Genomic DNA, 16790 nt, shown 5'->3' on the forward strand with positions numbered 1-16790 from the left:
CTCCTCTGGGGTGTCTGCCTGCCTGGCGTGCGTTTGTTAGATTTCTCCCCTTGGGGCCTGGGGCCCTGAGCCCCCTCAGCCCCTGGGATGGACACCACTGGGTCCCTGAAAGAGCCATGTCTCAGGAGATGGGAAACCTGGGCTCAAGACTCGCTGCGTGACCCAGAGGAACCACTCACCTGAGTCTTCCCATCTGTGGAATGGGTCTATGAAGCCCGTCTGAAGGCAGACACTGCGATCACCTGGGAGGCCCAGGGTAGAGGGGACCCTCGGCGGGAAGGAGACCAGGGCGCAGAACCAGGGGAGAGGATGTTAGCGGGCTTGGGGCGCCCTGGGTCCCCTCACCAACCGGGGTGGAAGAGGGTGTAACACACAGTGCGGGGTGGGGAGCACGGCTAAAGGAAAAGGGAGCACTTCTGTGCTCTGGGGGCCCCAGAGCTGGGCCCAGTCCAGCCAGCCCCGGAGGGGCAGGGGTGTGGGAAAGTCTTCCCAGGATGGATGGGCAGATGGATGCGTGGTCAGGAGGGGACCGCGCTGCTCACTGAAGCGTGCCCACCAGCTTCCCGCCTTCAGCTCTTGCCTGGGGTCTCACTTGGGGGTTGCCTGGCCCCAGGGCAGACTCAGAAGGCTGGCTCCACACAGCTTCCACGCAGGCACCGGCTCAGGGAAGCCAAGGGATTAGAAACAATATTTGTTATCAGTGGAGATATTTGCCGAAAGGTTAAATCCACAGCCGGCAGTGGAGGCCCGCGCTCCTCCTGCACGGGGCCCCCTCTGAGCACACGAGCCAGCCACCGAAGGGCTGGACCCATGTCACCAAGGGGTCTCCAGCAGCCCTCCCAGAAGGAGACACATGAGAGCCCCAGGGGGCTTCCAGGGGGAGCAGGGAACCTGTCCAGGGCTGCAGCAGACCTGATGCTGGGCATGGAGGCTGGCCACCCCTGGGGACCATTGGGCACTCAGACAGGGCAGATGCGGCCTGGGGCAGTGGAAGCCCACCGCCCTCCACGTCGGCCCACAAGGGCAGAGCCAGCCCCGCCTTCCCCACTGGGGTCTGGGGCAGCTCCTTTTAGCGCCATTTAGGGCTCACAGCCCTGTGGAACCTCCTCTAGGCTGGGCCCTGGGGGCAGGGGCCACTGAGACATGTTCTCCAGGAGCCCAGAGTCTAGGAGATGAGACAGGCCAGGCACGGGGATGCAGCCGTGGGCCAAGCCAGCAGGGTTCTTGCTTTCAGAGAGCAGAGGAGGGGGAGGTTAATATCAGGGGCAAGAAGGGGTAGGCATTGCAGAGTGAATGGTAGCTGAGCTGGTTTTGTGGGATGCATAGGAGTTCGCCAGGAGAAGAAAAGGGTGAGGGGCAGTATTTCAAACAGGGTGTCATGAAGTCCAAACCCTCCTTTAGCAGGAAATGGGGATGGTTGGGGGTGAGATCAATAGGGGTGGGTGAGGGGAGGGGGTCACTCAGGCTGCTTCCAGAGAGCAATGGGGAGCCATAGAGGATTGTGGAGCAAGGGAACGGCATGGTCAGACCACATTTGGGGAAGGTCCGGGAGGAGAGGGGTGCGGATGGCCGCTGTGATGAAGAGTGTGTGCTTTTTTGGGGCATGAGGGCTGCCGGGGAGGTGGATTGAGACAACATGGTGACCAGCCGGAGCTGCCGGGGGCCTCACGCCTTTCCCAAAGCTGTGCCTGAACGTGGGGATGGGCCAGGGGGCGGGGTAGACAGGGCAGGACTCACGTCTGCCTGGTGCCAAGCGGGGGTTCCCTCCGGTCCCCTGGTCGCCGGGGTGGGGGCACCACCAGAGGAACATCATGCATGGAACTCAGGAGAAACTCTGGGCTGGGGTTGTCCCGGGACCCGCATGGTGCCAGGGACCACGGGGACTGGGCCTCAGTGCTCAGGGATGGGCGCATCCCCGAGGCAGTGACACCCCAGCGATAAGTGGTGAGAGGGCCTTGGGGGACGCTGGGGGGTAGGGGCGGGCCAGGAGAGGGGGAGAGACGGCCATGCAGGAGTGAGTGGGACAATTGTTAGAGAATTCCCTGACCCCCGCATCCCTCATTCTCCTGCACCCTGGAGGATGTGCCCTTCTGGAACATTCTGAGCCATGCTGGATGTGCCTGTGGCGGTGGGGGGGGGGGGGCGGGGGGCAGATAACATTCCCGCTGAGAACATCTAACAGGAACATGCCTCGGGACCCTGCTGGGAAATTTGGTGGAGTGAAGAATCTTCTGGAAAAGCGAATTGCCTCCTGACATCTGAGGTCTGAACCTGGCTTTCTGGACCCATGGCCACCAAAGGTCAGGGTTTTGTGTCACGAGCACGGTGGGGTGTCCAGAACTCCACCCCACCCCCCACCCCGTGTACCCGCCCATCACCCAGCTCGGGTGTGGGCCGAGGGGCCTGGCTGCACCCAGCCCTGCGGAGCACGCCTGCCGGAGCCCGGATGATTCAGAGGAAGGGCCGGCCGCCCGCCTGGGTGCCTGTGACGGTGGATGCAATTAGATTTAATGGGACAGAGCCCTTTCTCCTGCGTCTCCGTGCTCCTCGCCCACCCCACCTCCCTCAGGCGGCAGCAGGAGGGGGACGTGGAGGAGGTGGGAGGTGGAGGACCCAGAGGGGCTTTGACGTCAGCTCAGCCTATAAGAGGCCGCCCGGCAGAGGGCTGTGGAGACGGAGCCCGGACCTCGCCGGCGTCATGCCCACCCCCAACGCTGCCTCGCCGCAGGCCAAGGGCTTCCGCAGGGCCGTCTCCGAGCTGGACGCCAAGCAGGCCGAGGCCATCATGGTAAGAGGCAGGCTGGTGCCCACGGGCCGGAACGAACCAGAAGCCCAGGGGTGTCCCCTGAAGGCTGGAGGGAGGCTCCAGGCTCAGGGTCCGTATGGGCGCCCTGGACCCAGGCCTGGCGCCCGGTCCTGGCCGCAAGCACCTCCCCTGCCCGGACTCTGTGGGCAACCCCTGTGCCCGGGTGTTTGAATCTCTATGGGTGGGTCCTGCTGGACCCAGTGTGTGTGCAACAGTGTCCCGGGCCCTGCAGCAGCTCAAGGTGGTGGGGGGCACTGGGCAAACAGGGGTGCAGGCCCCGGTTCTGCTGAGCTGAAGGGAGGTCTGAGCTCCAGGGTGATTCCCATCCATCCCCCGCCCATCCACCTGTCCAGCCACCCGTCCATCCACCACCCACCTGTTCATCCCTCATCTACCTGTCCATTCACCACCCGCCATCTGCCTGTCCATCCGCCGTCCATTCATCCATCCGTCCAGCTGTCCAACCATCATTCACCCATCCACCTGCCGCGCATTCCACGTCCCACGTGGGCTCGCCTGTCCTGAAACCCACCTCCCCTGTTCCCTTGCCCAGCAACCCTGGGCCTCCCTGACCACCAGGGATGGCCCCCAAGGCCTGGCCCACCACTTGGGAGCCCCCGAGTTCAAGGGAGGCTGTGCTGGGAAGACCCGCTGGGCCACCCCCTCTCTGAGACTGGAAAACTAGGGGCTTCTTGGCCTGGAAGAGGGGTCTCCAGTTCGTCCTCAGGGATGGCCTGGAATAATCAGCTCCCTGCAGGTTTAAAACGGCTCTTGTTTATAGAGCTTTAATGGAAACATGGACTGGGTTCTAGAAATTTAATTTGCAGGCACCATCTCAGGGCACTGGCCGTGGGGTAGACAGCGCTCACCCCAGGCCCCTGGCTCCGTCCACACCCCACCCACCGTAGAGTGGGAGATCTGGGGAGGGCTCCCCCGCGGCCCCCTGCCACGTTCCAAGACCCAAGAGCACCAGAAGCTTCCTGGAAGTTCAGCCGCAAAAAATGAGCCCCAGACAGGGGGCTTCTTCTCTACTCAGGCCGGGGGTGGGCAGACACACTGACCCCGGGGGCTCATGGTCTCGGGACCGGCTGTGGACAAGGTGTGGCCAGGGCCCCTGGGCTGTGAGGCAGGGCTGGGCATGGGGCCATGAGGAGAGGTCACTCCATGGGGCCAGACACCATGTCCCCTGGCCCTGCGCAGCCCGGGGGGCAGCAGGGCAGCTCCCCAATCAGCCCTCGTCACCTAACCCGGTTAGATGTGGCCTGAGGGCCTCTGCTGTGGCTCCCAGCGCCCTCCCTGTCTCCCTCCCCACTGCGGCCCCGGCAGGCGCGACGCTGGAGCTGGGTCCCAGGTTCTGTGGGTCTGGCTGAGGGCAGGGGGAGCTGGCGCATCTGTCCCCACAGTCCCCACGCTTCGTCGGGAGGCGGCAGAGCCTCATCCAGGATGCCCGCAACGAGCGACAGAAGGCGGAGGCCGCCGCCGCCGCCGCCACAGAGCCGGGCGAGGCCCTGGGGGGACGGGCCGGGAAGGCCGCGCTGAATCTCCTCTTCACCCTGCGGGCCACCAAGCCCCCCGCGCTGTCCCGGGCTGTGAAGGTGTTTGAGGTGAGGGAGCATAGGGGGCCACGTGCCGAGGGGGCTCACAGCCCCTCGCCACACCCTTCTGTTCTCAGGAGCTCCCTGAGCCCAGCCCCCCGCCCTCCCCCATGCCCAGCACCTCACCCTGGGGGCAGGTGGGTGTGGGTCCCCCAGGGCAGCCGGGGACGCAGGGCCCCCCATGCCCGCCTGGCCCTGGCGGGGCTGGGCTCATGTGACAGCTGACGGCGTTAGCTGCTGGATCCCAGCACACGCACCCGAATGACATTACAGCCGACTCCTCTCGAGCTCCCGTGATGGCCGATGCCCGTGTGGCCCGAGGGCCTTGAAGACTGAGGCTCCCTCGTTGCTGCTGGTGATGGGAGCTGGCAGGGGAGCGCACCCACCCCTCCCCCCTGCGCTCAGTGTTGCTTGGTGGGGGCCTGAGCCTCCCGATCCGCCCGCAGTGGGATCAGGGCCCACCCCCAGCCCCGGGTGTCTAGAGGTCTCGGACGAGGCCACCGGGGATGGAAATCAGGCTGCCTGGGAGAAGACCCCACCCGAAACGCTGGGTCTGGGGGACCCTGTGACAACCCCTGTTAGACCAACTAGACAAGAGCCGTTTTCCCAGCTGAAAGCTGTCCAGGCGGCCAGTCTGGAGAGCAGTCTTGTGGGCTGCTCGCTGCCAGCGTCCAGGGCAGGGCAGGGCGGGCCGACCCCGGTGCCTGCTTCCCAGCGCCCTCGCCTCCCCCTCTGCCTGTCTCTGTCTCTGTCTCTCCATCTCTCCCTCCCTCTTTCTCCCTGCTTTTGCTCCTAAGACATTTGAAGCCCAAATCTATCACCTGGAGACCCGGCCCGCCCAGAAGCCGCAGGCAGGGGGCCCGCACCTGGAGTACTTCGTGCGCTGTGAGGTACCCAGCGCCGCCCTGCCCACCCTGCTCAGCTCTCTTCGCCGCGTGGCCGAAGATGTGAGGGGCGCCGGGGAGAACAAGGGTGAGGCTGCCCCTATACCCTTGAGGGCGACCCCGTGACCCCGAGCCATCGGGGTGCAAGGGGGTCCCACAGGGGAACCCCAGTGACTGCGTGTACGGCCTGGGGGCTCCCTCTCTGCTGGCTCCAGCCCTCCCCAATCCCCCTCGTCTGTGTCCGGGCCTGGGTCACCTCCAGCCCCCAGTCGCAAGCGGGAGGCTGCTTCCAGGGGGGCCCTCCCACCACAGCCCAACACCCAATCTGGTCCTTCTACCCTCCTTCCTGCGTGCAGTCCTCTGGTTCCCAAGGAAAGTTTCTGAGCTGGACAAGTGTCACCACCTGGTCACCAAGTTTGACCCTGACCTGGACTTGGACCATCCGGTGAGCCGGGGCCCCGACCTGCCCCTGTACTCATGGCTGGGGCGGTGGGCGTGCACCCCGGCTTGGGACGGGGTGTCTGTTTGCCTCCGGCTCCTGGTGGAACCCTGAGGTTTGGCTGGGTGCAGCCGCCAGGTGCCCGCCGGTATCACAGGTCGCGTCTGGGCTGGGGGCGTGGGGAGGGCTGGCGGGCCGTGGCGGCTGATGGCGTCCACTCTGCCGTCAGGGCTTCTCGGACCAGGTGTACCGCCAGCGCAGGAAGCTGATTGCTGAGATCGCCTTCCAGTACAAGCAGTAAGGACCCCCCTCGGGACCTCATTCTCTGAGACCCAGACCCCGTCCTGCGGCCTCACACTAGACCTGGGTGGGGGGAAGGGAGGGATGCCTTTGTCACCAGTGCCATCACCTTCACTGTCACCGTGGTCACCGATTCGGGGTCCCCAAGTCACAGCCGAAGAAACGGAGGCACAGAGCAGTTAAGCAACTTGCTGTGGCCACACAGCCGGGGTCGCTCAGCCCAGGCCCTTCCTGTCCACCACCCCCATGCCCTCCCCGAGGGGGCCTGGACTAACTGCTGACCCCCTCCCCAGAGGCGACCCTATTCCCCACGTGGAGTACACGGCCGAGGAGACTGCCACCTGGTGAGACCCCATGATGGCAGCTGGGGAGGGGCGGGGTGGGGAATGAGGAGGGCCCGGGAAGACCCCCGGAATCCCTGCGTGGAGAGTGGTGGCCTCCAGAGGACAGACTAAGTCCGGGTGGAGGAGGGACTTCCCGAGGCCCCCCCACGGTCCCCTGAAACCCCCCAAAGCTGCAGGTGGGAGACATCCACTCCCAGTGGCCAGTGTCTTTGGGGCCAGGGAGAGGCCTACAGTGTGAGGCTGCCTGGGGTCTGCAGCGGGCAGAGCAGAGCGCCCACGGGAGGGGCTGCTGGATGCGGGGAGGGGTCTGGGGCAGGCGGCGGGGGGCCAGGTTGGGAGTGGGGGGCACCCGGCCAGCCTGAGCCCCCCCTCCCCCGCCCACAGGAAGGAGGTCTACACCACGCTGCGGGGCCTCTACGCCACCCACGCGTGCCGGGAACACCTGGAGGCTTTCGAGCTGCTGGAGCACTTCTGCGGGTACCGGGAGGACAGCATCCCCCAGCTGGAGGACGTCTCCCGCTTCCTGAAGGGTGCGCTGCTGTGGAGGCCCCGGCGGGAGGGCCTGGGGTGGCCAGCCGGCGGCCCCACCCGCGCTGACCGCCCCCCCACCGCCCTTGCAGAGCGGACCGGCTTCCAGCTGCGGCCCGTGGCCGGCCTGCTGTCCGCCCGGGACTTCCTGGCCAGCCTGGCCTTCCGCGTCTTCCAGTGCACCCAGTACATCCGCCATGCCTCCTCACCCATGCACTCCCCCGAGCCGTGAGTGCCCAGCCCAGCGCGCCGCGGGGGGCGTGCTGCTGGGGGAGGGGGCAGGCTGCGGCCCCGGCCCCCAGCCCCACCCGCTGTCCGCCCCCAACACAGGGACTGCTGCCACGAGCTGCTGGGGCACGTGCCCATGCTGGCCGACCGGACCTTCGCCCAGTTCTCCCAGGTGTGTCCTCGAGGCCTCAGGAGCTGGGCGTCAGCCGAGGGGCTGCGGGGTGGCACCTGCAGCGATGGGCGCTGCCTGCCCCTCCCCACCCCCAGGCTGGATGCCGCCCACACCTGGGTCATGAGACTTCAGAGAGACTGCAACGTCTTGGAAGAGAGGGGTGCGCGGGCCGTTCTGGGAAGACCACCTTAGAACAAAGACGGGGAAGAATCCCTTCCGGAGAGTCAGGGGATCACGGGGCCCAGAGGACAAGTTGGGGGCGGAGTGCCGCGGCTTGTGCTGCCACCTGCTGGCTCTCCCGGGAACGGCAGGGAGCGGTCCCGGGCCCTTGATGCATCCCGGGAGCGTGCCCGCGTCCCAGGAGGGTCCCTGCACCCTGGGAGGGTCTCTGTACCCCGGCAGTGCCCAGGAGGCCCCTGGAGGGGCTGCGGACAGCCCCAGCACCCTCCCCTCACACAGGCGCCCAAGCCATGGTGAGCTGAGCCTCTCCTCCCTCAGCTCTCCCTCCCCCACAGGACATCGGCCTCGCTTCCCTGGGGGCATCGGATGAAGAAATTGAGAAGCTGTCCACGGTGGGTTCTTTCCCCTGCAGGACGCTGGGTCCAGGCTGGGCCCTCCTGTCCAGGCTCCGGTCTCCGCTTCTCACGGCGTGACCGCCCGGAGCCTGGCTCACCTCTGCCTGGGTGGTGGGTGCCTGGGGCCATGGTCAGTGGCGAATGCTGTGCTGTGGTCTCTCAGCTGACCCTGCCAACTGCCCCCTCCAGCTGTACTGGTTCACCGTGGAGTTTGGGCTGTGCAAACAGAATGGCGAGGTGAAGGCCTACGGAGCGGGGCTGCTGTCCTCCTATGGGGAGCTCCTGGTGAGACGCTCCCCGCACCCCCCAGGAAGGGGCTGGAGCCCGGGTCCCCACGGGGAGGGCGACCTTGGCCGTGCCTTCTGAATTCGGGGCTCCCAGGAGGCTGGGGCTGCCCTTTTAGGGGGGCCAAGAAAACTTGTCCCTGCCCGTCCCACGCACACTGTCCCCAGGCCTCGGGAGGACCCCCAGTGGAGAGGGGAGGGTATGAATCCACACCCAGAGCCCACCGTGGAGTCAGGCCAAGGGGCTCCAATTCCCTCGGGGCCCTGAGATCCACCCCCACCCCCCACTCCCGGCCTCCCGCCAGCATTCCCTGTCTGAGGGGCCCGAGATCCGGGCCTTCGACCCCGATGCAGCGGCCGTGCAGCCCTACCAGGACCAGACTTATCAACCCGTCTACTTCGTGTCTGAGAGTTTCAGCGATGCCAAGGACAAACTCAGGTAGGCCGAGACCCCCACTGTGCTCCCTAAACTGGGAGAGCCAGCCAGCAGGCTGGGCCTCCGAACCCACTTCACTGTGGAGAAAACTGTGCACCCCTCCCGCAGCAGGACCCCCAAAAAGTCTGGGGTGGGGAGACCTGCGGGGCTGGTGGCCACGTCAAGGCCAGGCCAAGGCCAGGCTCTGAGGAGGTGAAGCTTGACTTTGTAAGACGGATGTGCGGGGTCCTTCCCAGTCCCATGCCCTCTGAGCAGCTGGGGCCATGTTGGGGACAGAGGACAAGGGCCGGGGTGACTGAGGGCCGGGTGGGGAGCCTGGGGGTAGCAGGGAGTTTCCAGGGCTGGAGGTGCAGTGACCAGCATTCCCCAGGGGAGGAGGGCAGAGCCCGACAGGGCCCACCAGTTCGCCCTCGGAAGGGGCCTCTTTTCCAGCCAGGCTCCTGTTGTCACCGGGGAGATTGAGGCCCAGGATCTGTGTGCCTGCAGTGGGGGTGGGGGTGGGGGTTGGATACCACACACAACCTTAGGGACAGGGATGTAATGGACCCTGCGGGGCACACGGTCTGGAAACCTTCCTGCGGGAGGAGGCCTGGCTGAGCCTCGGGAAGGAGCAGGGAGGGCTGGAGTGCCTCGCAGAGGCTCGCTTGGAAAAGGCCCGTCCCTCCCTGCCGTAAACAGCCCCCAGCCCTTGGAGGAGGCCTCAGTCCCCCAACTTGTCTGGCTGGTTGGACAGAATGAGCTCTGGGGGTGCAGGCGGCTCTGAAAAGTCCCGGGAGCTCTGAGGCTGCTGTGATGGAGACCCGGGCCCCAACCCTCGGGCTTATCCCCACTGGGTGACTGAGAGTCCCTGCCGGCTCCTCCACCAGGAGCTACGCCTCCCGCATCCAGCGCCCCTTCTCCGTGAAGTTCGACCCATACACGCTGGCCATCGATGTGCTGGACAGCCCCCACGCCATCCGACGCGCCCTGGATGGTGTCCGGGACGAGCTGCAGGCCCTCACCCACGCCCTGAGCGCCATCAGCTAGACGCGGGACGCCACCCCGCAGGCCCCCACAGGCCGGTCCCAGGTCTCCTGGCCTTCCCCCCGCCAGCCCCAGCCCCCGCCCACGTGAAGGGCTGGCCCACAGGGCACCCCCGAGAGCCCGCCAGAGATCCCCCTGCTGGAGGGCACCCTGTTGCCCCGCCCACCGCTTGCCAGCTCCGCCTGCAGGTGACTTTGTGCCGTGCGCTGCCCATGTGCCGTGTGTCACCTGCTCCCATTCTCAATAAAAGAAAGAATCCCTCTGGGCACCTACCCGGCTGGCTTCTGTGTCAGCGTCTGTGCACCGGGCCCAGCTCGCAGCCCTGCGCCCCTCACGCTCTGCCCCATCCCCGCTCAGAGGCTCATCCACCGCCTGCCTCCTCCTCCAGGCAGCCCTGGGTCACCGGCTCGCCCAGGGGAGCCAGTCTGTGCCGAGCCACCAGCAGCTCCAGAGGGCTGAGGGGGTCCTGGCTGAGCTGTCCCATCTCTGTGGGGTGGCAGCATGGAGGTGGGGGCCTGGCCTGGCTTTGCGGGGGCAGGGCTCACAGCCGTGGTCTCCTAGGCGGGGCTGCAGGCTGGGCCCTCCCCGCAAGCCCGATGTCCCCATTAGGAGGAGGACGGGGGTCCAAGGGCCAGCCTGTGAGAGCAAGCAGAGGAACGGGGTGGGGGGGTCCAAGGCATAGCTGCCTCTGATCCCTGCACCCCACCCCACCTAAAGCAGGACCTGGGAGCGCAAACCCCCCACCCCGCAATGTGTGCTGATGGAGCGTTAAGCTGAGCTGGCCCCTAGGCAACCTCTCTGGGCCTCAGTCTCCCCTGCAAGGTGGGCGGGGGACTGGATTCTGGGCTTTGTTTACTCGACAGGTCTGGACCTGGCCCTCCAGCTAGAGCTCCCAGAATCCTCCAGGTTTGGCCCAGCCCAGGGTGTCCCCTTTCCCACCCTGGCCCTGGCCCTCGGAGCAAGCAGCCTGGGGCTTCCTGGGAGGTGGCTGGCTCCTTACTTCCTGCAGGAGGTAGACACCAGCCCACCTTCCAGGCCCTGCTCTTTTCCTCTGGTTCCCCCTACCTCCACCTCCCACCACCAGGACCCTGGCTCTAAGCTCTTAGGATGTTAATCCTGGTAAACTCCTACTCGTCCGTCGAGGCCCTCCTGGGAAAAGCCTTCCGTCCCAGCCCTCCCTGGTGGTCTGTCCTTCCATCAGTTGCACCTCGAGCACCTTGTCTGTGACTAGCCCTCCTGTACCTGTGTCCCTTTAGCCTGTGAGGCATCAAATGGAGCCACTTCTGATGGTTGTGAGCCCCACTGAGACCCTGGGGAAGGGCTAACGGCTGGCCTCATTTCCCTCCTGCCCTCCTGGGCCCTGGGGTCTGCCCTCCCACCGGGGACTTCCGTCATTCAGCCTTCCACCTTGCACACCTCTCTCTAAGGGGCCCCCAGATCTCCCCTGGCGGCAGAGGGGCCTCCGGATGTCATGGCGCCCTGGGAAGGCAGGGTCCAGCCCCTTCCTCGGTGTGGGGGGCTGCTAGGGTCCGGGCCTCCCTCCAGGGGCCTGTCCAGGGGATTGGAGGCACCACAGGGGCTCAGCGCAAATGGCAGCCAAAGGATGCAATGGGGCCGAGGGGCCGGTCTGAAAGGGGTCAGCACGGGGGGGTGGGCAGGGCTCTAGGAAGAGGGATGGGGCCCGAGAGGCCGCCTCGGCGGGGTGTGGCGGGGCCCCACCCACGCATCCTGTGGCCCCTACGTTGGAGGTGAGGAACAGGGGCCGGCCTCAGGGGCCTCACGGCTGCAGGTCCGAGTTCAGCCCCCTCGGCAGTGCCCCAGGGAGCTGGGGGTGTCAGCGGGCTGCAGCGCTGGGGTGGGTGAGGCTGGGGCCGTGAGCCAAGGAGACGCTCCCTCACTGCCCACCCATGGCCTTGGACCACCTCTGGGGCCCCGAGGGCAGCCCCAGGGACAGCGGGCAGGGGTCCTCTCTCTTGGCCACACTCCCCGGACCAACATGGAAGATGGGACCCAAGCAAGGCCGGGTGGGGTGCGGCTCCTGTGGAGGCGTCTGCCCCCAGCCGTGAGCGGGGACAGCTCGGCATTAGGTCCCTCGTTAAGACTCTAATGACCCTGTGGCCCCAGGAGGTGCTGACGACCAAGGAGAGGTTCCTGCAGACCCAGCAGCAGGGAAATGATCCAGAAATTGCAGCCTCAGCCCCCAGCCATCTGCCACCCGCTTGCGGCCCTAATGGGCCAGGTGGAGGGGTCAGGGGCTATAAAGCTGGCGGGGCCCAGCAGCCCCCAGCCCTCAGGACGAGCTGCACTCGAGGCCGTCAGCAAGCAGGTCTGTGCCTGTGGGCTCTGCGTCAGCCCTGGTCCGGGCCGGCCCCGCTGGGGTCTGGTGCATCAGGGCCCCAGGCCCGAGCTCCACTGAGCGGCAGGAGGGCGTGGGCTCCTCTCTTGGAGCGTCTGGGGGTGATCACTGGCTGGGGGTCCCGGGTGCCCCCTCGCTGGCCTCAGCCCCGCCTGTCCCCCAGGTCCTCGTGCCCCCACCATGGTCCTGTGGATGCGCCTGGTGCCCCTGCTGGCCCTGCTGGCCCTCTGGGCGCCCGCCCCTGCCCGGGCCTTCGTCAACCAGCACCTGTGCGGCTCCCACCTGGTGGAGGCACTGTACCTGGTGTGCGGGGAGCGTGGCTTCTTCTACACGCCCAAGGCCCGCCGGGAGGTGGAGAGCCCGCAGGGTGAGCCCCGCTGCCCCGCCGCCCCATTGCTTCCAGCTGGCACCCAGTGGGAAGTCAGGAGGGACTTTTTTAAAAAGGAAAATGATGTCCTCTTGGTCACATCCTAAAGGTGACCGGCTCCCTGGGGGTGAGCCGGGAGGACGCCTGAGGGTGGGCTTGCCCCCCCCCCCCTCCCTTCTCGCCCCGGCCTCGCCCAGCACCCTGGCCCCACTCTCTCCCCTCCCCACCGAGGGCAGCTCCAGGGAGGAATCTTCTGAAGTGAGTCAAGTCCTGGGTGCCCACGGTCTCGGGGTGATGTGTCGGCGATGGGGGTGCTTGTGGGAGACGCCCCGTCACCCTGGGAGAGGGCCCCGTCCTGTCCTGCGCGGGCTGGGGGGAGGGGAGGGGGCGGGGCAGGCCCGTGATGGGCGCCAGGGCACCTGTTCAGGGTCCCGCTCCAGGGCTGGGCAGGGTGGGCAGGGGAGCGCCGTCTGCCTGACCGTCTCTCCCCGCAGTGGGGGCCGTGGAGCTGGGTGGAGGCCCCGGTGCCGGCGGCCTGCAGCCCCCGGCCCTGCAGGGGCCCCCGCAGAAGCGCGGCATCGTGGAGCAGTGCTGCACCAGTATTTGCTCCCTCTACCAGCTGGAGAACTACTGCAACTAGGCCGGCCGGACGCCCCCTCCAGGCAGGCGGCCCTGATGGTCAATAAAACCCCTGAATGAGCCCTGCTGCTGTCGTCTGTGTGGCCCGGGGGGCTGAGGCGCTGCTGGGGGTGGGGGCGAGGAAGGCCGGCCCACCTGCTCAGGCCCTGGTGACGGGGGGCCCTGCCCCAGACCCCTCTCTGTTCTCTGTGTCACGCACTGGCTGCCCACAGGTGTGCGGGCAGACCAGGGCCCATGGCAGTACCCCCCAAGGTGGTGAGCTCCTGTCTTCGGGGGCCCTGACACCCCACTCCTCAGTGCCCCACTGCTGCACGGGGTGGCTCCGTGGGGCACCCGCCCAGGCCGCTGCCGGTCACGCCAAAGAGCCCAGGGGTGCCTGGGCTGGTCACAGCCCGGGAGGTCAGAGGGTGACCTGGCCGTACCAAGGCCTGGCCAGCCTGACGGCCGCCCAGAGACCAAATCAATCTGCAGGCCTCCTGAAGGCTCCGCCCGGGCCAGGGCTCGGGGTGGCCGGGCTGGGGCTACTGCCTGGGCCCCGGTCACTGCAGACCACTTAGAGGCCGGCCTGGTACCCAGCCGGCTGGGCGGCCCTCCCTGTGACCCCGAGGCTCTCACCCCGGTCCCCCCACCCCAGGGGAGACGCTGCAGGCCCCCAGCAGGCCCCGCCCCTGGAGTGGAGGCCAGGGCTGGGCAGGCAGGTGGATGGCCGGACACTGGACCCGGAAGAGGAGGGGGAGGGGGGGTGGCCAGGGTGAGCGGCAAGCTGCCCATGGGATCACCCAGGCGGCCCCATTAGCACGGGTAGAGGCAGGGGCACCCCGCAGGAGCTGAGGTATGTGGGTGCCCGAGGCTGGGCTGCATGCAGCTGGGGCTGGGAAGTGGGCCGGTTGGAGTCAGGCTGCCCTCAAGGCCCTGCCAGCCAGTGAGACCCTGGGGACGACTCGGACGCTTCCCCTTCCCCTCAGGTGCCAACAGACTCTGTGGAGAGGGTGGAGGCCTTTGGGGTCCCGGGGCAGGCGGGGCCATCCCGGCCAGCAGGACTCTCAGCACGGCTGGTGCTGGGTGGTGCGGGGGGGGCTCGGGAGAGGAGTCCACCAGGTGGGGAACGTGGTGGGTCAGGGTGTGACGTGGCCCTCGGCACCCTGCCTGGGCAGGGGCCTGTCTTCCTTTCCCCTCCTGAGACCCGCTGCCGCTCTGAGGCCCAGGATCCGCCCCAGCCCCAGCCGCTCCCACCAGCCCCTGGGTACCAGCGGATGTGTTTTCGAACAGTTGGGGTGGGGGCCCTCCATACACCCAGCAGGGCTGGGGTCACGGAGGGAAGGAGAAGCGGCTGCCCAGGGCCGCCAGGGCCCCGGGGGTGAGGGCGGGATCGGACCCAGTCTCCTGCTCGGCACTGAACCCCAGGTGCCCCCGCTTCTGGACCCCCCCCACATCGCCCCACGGAAGCCAGGCCCGCAGACCTGGGCTCTGCCACCCAACCCAGGCCCAGGCTCCGCCCCTTCTGGGAACTGGAGGGCAGACCTGGCCTGCCCTTGGGACCCGGGCTTCACTGGCCCATGCGGCTGGTGGTGGCTGTCAGCGGTGTGCAGGCCCGTGTGTAACACTCACGTGGGCAGTGGGGTCCAAGTGCCGAGAGCGGCCCCCCCCCCCCAACACGTTCCACTCCCTCACTGTTGCGTCTTCCGTGTTGCACTGTCATGCATGCCGTGGGGGGCGGGTGTGTGCTGTTTGCCCCTGTGTTCCTAATGGGGAGACTGAGGCTGGGGTCAGGCCCTCTGGTGCCCACCCACTAAGGACACTCTGCCTGTGTGGCTGCCTCCAGGCTGGCTCCCCGGATTGCATCTGCTCCTGGCACGGATGAACTGGCAGCTCCACCTGGCCGTTGGGGCTGTATTTGCCTTCTCCTGTTGGCAGTAAATATTTACTGTCCTCGCTGTTCTCCGGGCCCGAGCAGATCCTAAGGGCTACGGGAGGTGGACGCAAGGATGCTGGGGTGGGCTCTCTGCCCTTGTGGGCCTGGTGCTTGGTGGGGGCCAGGCTGGGAAGAGGGAACAAGACCAGGAACGAGTGGCCTGATCTCCTGGAAAAGGCCCCCCAGGCAGAGCCCCGGCAGAGCCCTGGCCGGTGTCTGTGTCCAGTCAGGCTGTGAGTCCCCACCTTGGGGAGCCTGCCCCGGGACCCTGGCAGGGTTGGGTCCCCTGCGCGGGCGGTTTTACCAGGTGGGCACCCGTCCACGCCAGGCAAGGCGGTCAGAGCGGTCATTCAGAGACAGAACCAGCAGAGGGCGCCAAAGCCCCGCTTTTGTCACACTCCACTTTGTGCTGGGCTGACTGTCCTGGACAGTGGTCCTCTCCGCAGGGGTCTGCTGCCCACGCCGCCCGCGTTCCCCGCTGCCAGCAGGCACAGGGGCTCCGGGGGATGCCCAACGGGCTGGCCGCCCCAGGCTCCGGAGGTCATGAGGCTAAGGAAAGGGAGAGGGTGCCGAGGTCTCAGCCCCCCGTTCAAGCCCACACACCCCTCCTCACGGACCCAGGCTTCCTGGGGGAGCAGCTGGACAAACGTTCCGGGCCCCCAACATTCTGGAAACGTCTCCAGTGAGAGTTTGACCCTCCAGAATCAGAGACCTGGGGCCAGAAGTCCTTGGGGCCGACCTCCTCCAGGGCCCCCACCCTGGCTGAGCAAGCCAGGCACCCGTGCCGAGCTGGAGCCTTGGCTGAGGGTCTCCAGGGCCTGGGGGAATTGCGGTTGGGGGCCGCGGGGTGGCTGTCACCGTCAGGCCAGGCGGCCCCTCGCTCTGCTTGTAGCCACCTTGGCCACTCGAGCCAGAAGGCTCACGTGAGGCGGGGGCTTTGGGGCCAGGAACCCTGGGCCCAGGAGGCCTCTGGCGGGGGTCCAGCTGGGTCAGGGTTAGCTCTTTCCCATGTCCATCCCCATCTCCCCCTCCCGGTGCTGGGAGGAGAGAGAGGTCAGTTCCAGAAAGAACGTTTGGGGGTAGGGGGTGGTCATGGGTCTGGGAGCCGTGGAGATAATAAACAGACAAGCAGGGTGGTGGGGCACCAGCCCACGCCCCTCCCTCCGGCACTGTTGTTTCTGGCCTTGGTGCAGGAACAGCGAGGCAGAGTCCTTCGAAAGTGGAGACCAGCGGAGGTGGCTCCCTACCACTCCTCAGCCAAGCACCGGCCCCCAAGCCCCGGGTCCTCAGATCAACCCCTTCCCCAGGCAGCCCGCCAGGCCCACCCCACCTCGGCTCAAACTCCCACTTCCTGTCACCTGCTGCTGTCGGGGGTCTGACCCGGAGACCCCTGGGAGAGTCTCCAGGAGCCCAGAGATGGGTCCCTGAGGCTGTCCCCAGAAGCTGGGCCCGGGCCCATCACTCCACACTCCCCACCCTCCAAAGCACTGGGCTGAGATATGGGATCTTGGGGCACCCCTGGAGCCACAGGAGGGGTTTGCAAGTGGGTGCTGCCTCCCAGGCTCCCTTCACCCGGAGATGCTCAGAGACGTAGACTCAGGGTCAAGGTCACAGGGTCGTTCCCAGCCAAGCCTGGCTCTGTGCTTTGCCGGGGATGAAGGTGGGCCTCCACAGCCTGCGGGTCCAGAGCCTGTGAGCTCCGGGTGCCCCACCTTCTGCAGCCCCACGTGGACAACGCTGCTGGCCCATCAGAACCTCGTGGGGCGGGGATGGGGGGGCGGAGGGGGCAAGGAGCGCATTCCGCCAGCCTCACTGACCCCCTGCCCAGCCCATCTGTGTTTTTGGAAAACAGAACCGGCGCCCGGCAGCCCTGCGGCCTGAGGCCATTCACACTGCGTCTCA

General features: G+C 67.0%; 2 protein-coding genes across 4 annotated transcripts; both read left to right on the top strand.

Annotated features, from left to right (window-relative positions):
• The first annotated feature begins 2686 nt into the window (after positions 1-2686).
• Positions 2687-9780, top strand: TH (tyrosine hydroxylase). Of its 2 annotated transcripts, none has more exons than XM_032640539.1 (13): positions 2687-2788; positions 4210-4410; positions 5199-5373; positions 5642-5730; positions 5954-6021; positions 6318-6368; positions 6753-6898; positions 6989-7124; positions 7227-7296; positions 7812-7868; positions 8061-8156; positions 8461-8594; positions 9458-9780. In XM_032640539.1, exons 1-13 carry the CDS (start codon positions 2699-2701, stop codon positions 9615-9617), a joined length of 1473 nt encoding a protein of 490 aa, XP_032496430.1. In that variant the 5' UTR covers positions 2687-2698; the 3' UTR covers positions 9618-9780. The 2 variants fall into 2 exon arrangements, with proteins under 2 accessions (XP_032496430.1, XP_032496431.1); XM_032640540.1 differs by having other exon boundaries at positions 2699-2803.
• Positions 9781-11898: 2118 nt separating this feature from the next.
• LOC116758168 (insulin) lies at positions 11899-12980 on the top strand. Of its 2 annotated transcripts, none has more exons than XM_032640907.1 (3): positions 11899-11940; positions 12117-12337; positions 12832-12980. In XM_032640907.1, the coding sequence occupies exons 2-3, from the start codon at positions 12151-12153 to the stop codon at positions 12975-12977; spliced, it is 333 nt and encodes a 110-aa protein (XP_032496798.1). In that variant the 5' UTR covers positions 11899-11940; positions 12117-12150; the 3' UTR covers positions 12978-12980. The 2 variants fall into 2 exon arrangements, with proteins under 2 accessions (XP_032496798.1, XP_032496799.1); XM_032640908.1 differs by having other exon boundaries at positions 11907-11940; positions 12134-12337.
• Positions 12981-16790: the final 3810 nt, after the last annotated feature.

This window comes from Phocoena sinus, chromosome 8 (assembly GCF_008692025.1).
Source record: "Phocoena sinus isolate mPhoSin1 chromosome 8, mPhoSin1.pri, whole genome shotgun sequence".
In the NCBI taxonomy this organism is placed as follows: Eukaryota; Metazoa; Chordata; class Mammalia; order Artiodactyla; family Phocoenidae; genus Phocoena; species Phocoena sinus.

Excerpts from the sequence above, each read along its gene's own strand:
- TH (XM_032640540.1), top strand. The coding sequence starts at position 2,699 with ATGCCCACCCCCAACGCTGCCTCGCCGCAGGCCAAGGGCTTCCGCAGG. Across the intron at positions 5,731-5,953 it reads ACCTGGACTTGGACCATCCG|GGCTTCTCGGACCAGGTGTA; the intron begins GTGAGCCGGGGC and ends CTCTGCCGTCAG. Across the intron at positions 6,369-6,752 it reads GCCGAGGAGACTGCCACCTG|GAAGGAGGTCTACACCACGC; the intron begins GTGAGACCCCAT and ends CCCCGCCCACAG.
- LOC116758168 (XM_032640907.1), top strand. The coding sequence starts at position 12,151 with ATGGTCCTGTGGATGCGCCTGGTGCCCCTGCTGGCCCTGCTGGCCCTC. Across the intron at positions 12,338-12,831 it reads GGAGGTGGAGAGCCCGCAGG|TGGGGGCCGTGGAGCTGGGT; the intron begins GTGAGCCCCGCT and ends CTCTCCCCGCAG.